The sequence below is a fragment of the Marmota marmota genome, unplaced genomic scaffold, assembly GCF_001458135.2.
Source record: "Marmota marmota marmota unplaced genomic scaffold, marMar, whole genome shotgun sequence".
Taxonomy (NCBI): domain Eukaryota; kingdom Metazoa; phylum Chordata; class Mammalia; order Rodentia; family Sciuridae; genus Marmota; species Marmota marmota.
In genome coordinates this window covers 49,924,417-49,932,147 of record NW_026000005.1, presented here as the reverse complement: position 1 = coordinate 49,932,147, position 7,731 = coordinate 49,924,417, and the positions used below count along the sequence as shown (strand labels likewise).

General features: G+C 54.1%; 1 protein-coding gene across 10 annotated transcripts in view; it reads right to left on the bottom strand.

The window, feature by feature from the left end:
- The window catches only part of Agap1 (ArfGAP with GTPase domain, ankyrin repeat and PH domain 1), a 353,309-nt gene that overhangs the window by 56,956 nt on the left and 288,622 nt on the right, over window positions 1-7,731 (bottom strand). For 9 of the 10 annotated variants that reach the window (XM_048808782.1, XM_048808781.1, XM_048808783.1 and 6 more), the window contains one exon: window positions 2,322-2,544. The exons of the other annotated variant lie outside the window; for it this stretch is intronic. In XM_048808782.1, coding sequence (XP_048664739.1) covers window positions 2,322-2,544 — 223 coding nt within the window. The remainder of the gene's footprint in view (window positions 1-2,321; window positions 2,545-7,731) is intronic. 10 annotated transcript variants of the gene reach the window in all.

Here is a 7,731-nt window from a genome sequence, read left to right as displayed (position 1 = left end):
CACCTGCCAAATTCTGCCAGCCCTGGCACCCCCAGCGGGCCCAGGACGTCACCCGCCACTGCTGTCCCACCACCATTCACTGTCTCTTCCATGAGCGAGTGCTCAATGGACATTCACTGAATTTAATCAAAAACAAAACTCTCCGGGAGAATTATTAAAGGCACAAAAAATTAAAGTCAGTTCTCCTGTACATTGATCTTAGCGGCGGACAGAACATAGAAAATCAAGAGCTACCTGTGGAAACGTCACGGAACCTCATTAGGATGTCCGCACCCTGGAGAGGAACTGCACCTTAATACTGTAACCTCCCCCACTCTTGGCGGCACTGGGGATGGAGCCCAGGGTCTCTCATATGCTAGGTAAGTGCTCTACCACTGAGCTGAGCTACACCATCAGCCCTCTCTCTTTTTTTTTTGTTTTTTTTTGTTTTGAGACAGGGTCTTCCTAAGTTGCTGAGGATGGTCTTGAACTTGTGATCCTCCTGCCTCAGTCTCCTGAGAGGCTATGATTACAGGTGTGTGCCTGGCTACTGGCACTTCTCTTTAGGAAAGCCAGTGTGACCCAAGAAAAGATGAGGTTCTGTTGCAGTTGCCTCGTTAGTGAGAAAGGAAGACTTCGAGATACGTCTCTGAACTACAAGGTCTAATGTTCTGTAGATCAGGAGCTACAAATGCAAGCACTTCATTCAAAGATACAAAGAACTATCAAATACCTGTGGTTTTCACTTAGAACTGCAAAATTAATGTGAAATATTTATCAGTTTAAAAAATAACCCACAACTTCACTTCTAATAATTTTAAATGGTTTCAAATTTTAATGGACAGAAAAACAAGCTTTTCTAATTCCTGATATTAAAAACCATGTTAATTTTTTCAAACTTATTTCAATGTTTTGTTCATTCAAACATTAAACTCAATCTAATTTCCAATTTTCAGACTGAAGTTCTTTCAATGATTAAATGCAACGCGATTTGATCTTTTTTAAGAACGTGCCTAGTGGATGACCCAGCTGTTTCTAACTCGGTGGTCAACAGATCAAGGCAGCTTTAACAAGACGAAGGGTTCTCTGGTTTGTTAGAAGTTACCTGTGTCTACATGGCACAGTACAACCCACATGAGAAAAGCCGCATGTTGAACCTGTGGGACTTCCAACAGTCAACCTGGCACGCCTCTGTCATCCCTGCCCTTCCTCAGAGCAGCCTCGGGGACAGCAGGACTAACAGGTGCCAGCTTCCCCCTCCACGTGAATCCAAGGTGGCACCACACCCTCCCACTGCAGTGTTGGTGACACTGAGTCTGCGGCTCTTGTGTCACCCAGTGGTCACCGATGTCACGTGAACCCAAGGTGGCACCACACCCTCCCACTGCAGTGTTGGTGACATTGGGTCTGCGGCTCTGGTGTCACCCAGCGGTCACCGACGTCTGCAGCTGAGCCATGGACTGAGCACTACTGGCCTCCGGTCCATCGCATTACCAGCAAAACAGAGCGAGGCCTCTCCTGTGGCTAAGGATGGGTGGCACCTCCTGCCTTCGTCTCACCCCACGCCTGAGCGCTGGAAACACCTCAGCCCCGCTGTCTAGGCGTGAGCAAGACCCCTGCTGAGTGGCCCGGGAAGCACCTGCCGTGGACACGCGGAGGAGGCTGTCCATTCTGCGGCTGCAGACAGGCCTGCTCTGAAGACGTGCTATTTCACCACCTCTGAGGGGTATTAAATATGCATGTGTCCTCTCAAAAACGGTTTGTAATAGCTGTGAATGACAAATGAGAAACTAAATGGCCTCAAAATAAATGCGTTTTTTACACTGGATAACAATTAACATTAATGAGGAGTCGCCATACATTATGCTGAACTTGGTTGATTAAATGGGTTAGAAATATATTTTAGGAAGTAAAACATATTTTCTCTTCACAAATTCACTTGTTGGTAGGAGCGGGGGTGGTTACCAATGGAGCAGATGCTTACAAAGATACAAGAATAATAAACAAAATTAAAGAATCAAAAATTCATAATTAGTGTCAGCACAGCTTATGCCTATTAGAAATGTATTAATTAAAGTAATATATTCATAAGGTTAGAAGCTTAATGCATTTCTAAGAGGGGGACAGAAATCCCCAAGGCCTAAAAACAAACATAAAAAATTAAGTAGTTTGAATCATCCACTCTGCTTAAGACCAATTTTAAACACAGATGTTTCTGGGCTGGCCTAACTGGCATTCCTACAGGTTGCCAGGGCCACTCTGAGTGTGGCTGTCCCTCAGGTGGATCCTAGCTGTCTAACTGTGGTGTCCGCGTCTAGGCAGCGCCCTGCCCGGGTTCCTACCTCGTGGAGTCCAAGGAGGGCTTCGTCCGCCCCTGGCTGCTCTCTTCCCAGACGCTGTTGGCCAGCTCGTTCCCGATGGACGACATCACCTTGATGAGCTCAATGGGCCAGTCGTCGAGGTCCAGAGACCGGACCCGGGAGAGGTGGGTGCCCAGATTGCGGTGGATGCCAGAGCACTCGATGCACATGAGGGCTCCCAAGTTCAGACTGGCCCAGTTGGGATCTGCGGGGAGTGGAACAGCCGGGCACATCAGACCACCATCACTTGTCCCTGCTGTCCTTAGAGTTTCAGGACCAGCTGGTCAAACTCCACCCTCACATGACCCAACGGCCCCTGGCCAGTACTCAGTATTGTTCTAGGTGCCTTCAAAGAAGTGACATGTTCTAAAACTCTGGCTGAAGCAGAAGCCCACGAGTTTCCTCCACAACACACAATGACACGGTCCAGCTAGAGGGCCCCTGGAGGGACGCCCTCTCCAACACTTCAATAGCCGTGCTCACTTCCAGAAGGCTGGCGTCCACAGCAGGTAGCTGCTGACAGAGGGCAGCGGGAAGCAAGCTGGGGTCATTCCCAAAGCCAGAACAGCCCTCATACCACCTCTACTAAACCAGCACAAAGGTTTCGATAGGCCCCTGATGGAAGTGTTCGTGGATTTCAAAGATGAAAGAATGATGGGAAAATACACCGTTGGGATCTTTTCTAAGGGTAACACTGCGGCAACTGGACCCTCCGTGCTTCACGGCTGGCAAGCTGGCACGGGGCCCTTGGGTAGTGAGGAGCCGGCTCTGTCACCCTGAGTTGCAGGATGAATGGCAGAGGCCTCAGGTTGTGATACCGGACCAAGGACCCATTTCTGCAGGACCACAAACCTGGTCATAGAAGGGCTTTGGGACCCCTGACCTGCATCACTCACTGTGTACAGGTCGGAGTCATCGGAAGACCCGAAACTCAGGCCCAGGGCTGGCCACAGCTAGAATCCACGGCTGATTAGCCAAGATGTTTTCAAGGACAGAAGCAAGTAAGGCTCAACTCAAGGACAGTCACTACTTCCCCAGACCACCTGAAGAGCCGGCAGAACACCAGGTGGCTGATGTCATGTGTGATTCACTGAGTACATGTCCTTTGTTCTACAAACGGCAAATGACCAGGAATGGTCGTATATGAACTGATCAATCAGTCAGCCATTTGCTTAACATCTAGTCCACGTTCAGGAGGTGATGCCAGGGGATGGGCCAGGGCAGAGGTCTGGGCCTGAGAGGCATCAGGTGGGAGGGGGAAACCCGTGCCCCAAATGAACAACCAAACAACAGAACAAGGAAGCGTAGATGCCGAAGAATTCAGCCACACGAGTAAACGCAGAGGTGGGCCGGACAGCAGGGGCAGGGTCGGCCGTGTAGACAAAGGTCTGGCCGGCCTTGCAGGTGCTGGGAGAAGGGGAAGGTGTGGACAACAGCCTGCACGGCCCTCCTCACCCTGGCCACCTCTGCTTCTGTACCCCCCACCGTCCCCCAAACACAGGGCAGCCCATATCACCAGCCACCTTCAAAGGCCACACCCAAGGGAGTTGCCACCATTTACTTGGCCCCTTGCTGGCCGAAGACGTCCCAGTTCCCTCCTCAGATGCTGACTTCAGATGCCGTCCTGGCCAACAGCCTCTCTGGGGCTTTCTCCCACGTCTCTGGTTGCTGTATCTTGGTCTCCTCCTGGACCTGTCCCTCCCTCAGGGCTCCCGCAGCTTGTCCATACTCTCTTCCAAGCAGACCCACTAACGTTTAGATGTGAGCTGTCCCCCAAAAGCTCACGTGTGAGAAAATGCAAGAAAGCTCAGGGGTGAAATGATCCGGTTGCGAGAGTCGTCACCTAGTCAGTGCTTAATCCCTGATAGGGATTAACTGGGTGGTGGCCGAGGGCAGGTGGCGGCTGGAGGAGGCGGTCACTGCGGAACTGCCTCTGGAGTTTGTGTGGCCCATGGTGAGGGGCCGTTCTCTCTGCTTCCTGATCACTACGTCCTGAGCTATGGCCCCCTTCCACGCCCTTCCGCCACCATGGTCTGCCTCACTTCTGGACACATCTGTGGACTGAGACCTCTGAAACCGTGACACCCAAATAAACTGTTCCTTCTTGTCAGGACTTTCAGTCACAGTGGTGAGACCACCGACTAAAACCCAGCCCACCCAACCCACGGCTCCAACGGCGACCCACATGCTAGCTCTTACCTACAGCTGTCACCTCTTCCTCGCTCCCGAGCTAGAGCATCATTGTCACAGTCCATTTCCATCCCCGTCCTGCAGACACCCCACTGTCACCATCTCGCCTCACAGACATACTCTGTTCCTGACCTCAGCCAGTGGCACTGGCCTTCCTGTCACTTACTCAGGATACTGGCAACCAACCCCAGGTTTTCTGTCACTCCCATAGCTAACCACGTGCTCTCAAGCTCCCTCAGATCCAACTCTTCCTTCTCAAACCCTCGTCCTTTCCGCCGTCATGACATGGGTACAGCAGCTACTGCCTGTGCTTTCACCTTCCACCCACTGCAGACCGCTCCCCACCTGCACCCAGGAAATGTGACGAATCTGCTCATGTCACCCCAGGACTCAAAACCACCCACGGCTGCTGTCTGCCCTTTGGATCGAGTTGTTCCTAGTCCTGATGAAAACTGAGCCCATTTCTCACTAATCCCACCCAAGACGCTCAGCTCCTTGACCCACCAGTGCTCGGGGCTCCCCCGCCTGGCCGGAGCACCCTGGGCCCCGGTACAGTTCTCGTTCTCTGGCCTCAGCTGGAATACTCCTTCCCAGGACGTCCTCCTTGACCGCCCTCTGCCAGATGACTTCTGGCAGCCTGCACTCAGCCCAGGCTGACCCTGTGCCTGCTTCCCCTGCGGGAAGGTAGGTGGCAGGTGCGGTAACGCCAGCTCCTCAGGGCTCTGCCTTGACGTGCGTTTGGCAGGTGACTCAGAATGGCTCCACTAAGCAGGGGAGCCCTCCAAGGGGGTCTGGGCGTGTGGGAGGTAGGCTGTGTGGTCAGGACAGGATGTACTAGGAAGTGACACAGGCTCTGGTCTGACCACAGGGCAGCGTTAGCAGGCACAAGGAGGCCCACCAGGCCGGGTGGCAGCCCACACCAGGATGGCTGGGAGATCTGCTGGGAAGGCTCAGGGCCGCACTGGGGGACCTGATCTCCTGAGAAGGCCGCAGGCTGTGGTTTGTGCTGGGCATAAGGTGGGGACAGGTCCCATTGTCACACAAGAATTCCTGAGAGGCAACTGACAGGCACAGTCCCAAGACACCCAACCCGCCGGCTTCCAGCTAAGTCGGTGCTGAAGCGCATCGTCACCACACCCTTCTCACTGGCTCCTCCTGCACCGAATCCCCTTCTCTTCTGCCCTGTGCCCCGTGGAAGGGCCACTGCTGAGTGCTACGGTGGACAGTTAACGCTGCCCCCAGGGTTGCTCGCCTGCACTGTACAGGAGGCTCATTTGGTTGTGGGGCCCACTACACTGCTCCAGGCCCCTGTGAATTGTCTCAGGGACATAGACCAATGACAATGGTCCATATGTAGAGCTTGGCACATGGCCACCCTGCCCACCTCCCAGATTGTCCTAGTCTGGATCTAAAGGAGGATGTCTACATGGGGTGGGCGGGGGTGTTTCTGGGCCTATACTCAAAGGTTTCTGTGAAGATAACAAATATGGAAGATTCAAGGGGAGCAGAGTGACCTGGAGCCCAAGCCCCTGGCCGCTGAGACCCAGTCAAGACCGAGTGCAGCAGGGACGAGGCTGCTCCGCCCCTATGACCAGGGCTGTGGAGGGTCAGCCTCACCTCTGCTCCAGTTGACATCTAAGGAAGAAATAGAAGATCACATGATCCACCAAGAGGTGGCAGAACCAGGCACCCCTGGAGGAGCAAGAGGACACAGATGGACGTGAGCAGTTTAAACTTGGTGGTCAGCGGCTGGGTGTGGCGTGGTGGAAGAGCGCCTGCCCAGCATTGCAGAAACAGCCAGTGGTCAAGGACAACCGTTTGGAGAGGCGACGTGGGGCCAAGGCTCTGAGGACTTGGGACAATGGATGGCTCTGCCTGTGGGCTTAGCAAGGACCCAAGAGGCTGGTGGGGCTCCCCCTGCAAGTTTGGCTGGGTCACCTGGGAGGGAAGGGCACCCATAATGTTTAGATAGACATGGTGGCAGGATCAGCGTGGAGCAGCGCTGGCCAGGACTTGATGGGTAAGAGGACTGACAGTGCAGAAAGGCTGGGCTGCCCCACAGGGTTTGTCCTTGAATGGCTAGCTGCTGGTGAGGGCCATGTGGGGGCCCCAAGGTCTGGGATTCTATGGGCCCCTAAGGGCAGGCTTTCTGGGCATGTTCCTGGCAGGTGTCTGGCAACAGGTGCCCCAAACAGACTTCTACCACAGCTTGGACTGCACCCTGTGCAACAGGCATCTTTATGGCAGGACTTCCCAGAAGCAGGGATGGGCCAAGGCCTCGACTCCCCCTTGGTGGACGCTGTTGAGCGTCCTAAATTCACTGGATCACAGAATCCCTTTATAGGTGGTTACCCCCAAAGCTAAGGAAGTCTAGTGTCCACACTGGAAGCTGGGCTTTGGGATGTACCAACAGTGCAGACAGATGGGGCTCCTGGTGTCTAGAGGAACCACAGGACGAGGTGGGGTTCGCACAGCTTCAAATCCCATGCTGAACTCAAGTCCCCCGCCTCGTCCCCACTACGAGGCAGCATAGCTGAAGCGATGGGCCAGCCAGACTCACTGGGAGAAGCACGTGCTGTCTCTGGAGTGCAGTATCTCCTGAGGCACTCCATGCCCATAACTGCCCTCAGCTTTGCAGAACCCGGGCTGTTCCTGACCTGGGTCCAGCTGTGGTGCGATGGACAGCTTCCAAGCTATTTCCTTGCCGTTTCCATCAGTTTCCTCCTGAGCAGCCCAGCAGGCACCAGGGCACCCAGCCCTCCTGAACCGTGCCCATTGCGCTGAGGGGTGCCCATGATTGCTATGGTGAATGTCAGCCTGGGCACATATGTGTCCCAGCCCTGCACCCAAACTGGATGATTTTACTTCAGAAGATCCTGGCCAGGGTGCTATCTATGCGCGTCCCTGATCTCAGACTCTCCAGGCTTTAAGACCTTTGAGGAAACACAGGCAGCCCCGAGCGTGGATTGAAGGATAGGTCATGATTTGCCAATTCTGTAACCTTGCACGAATTATTCAAGCCCCTGGACTCTTCGTTTCCCCCACTGTAAAGGGGCCCACAGTGGCACCAACTCTAAGAGTCGTGAGAATCAACGATGGCACCTGCTTGGTGAGCAGTCGCCTGGCACCTCCCAGCTGCCCAGCTCTGCCGGCTCCCGGGCTGCTCCTCCGCCCAGGTGGTCTGCTGGTTCCATCCACACTG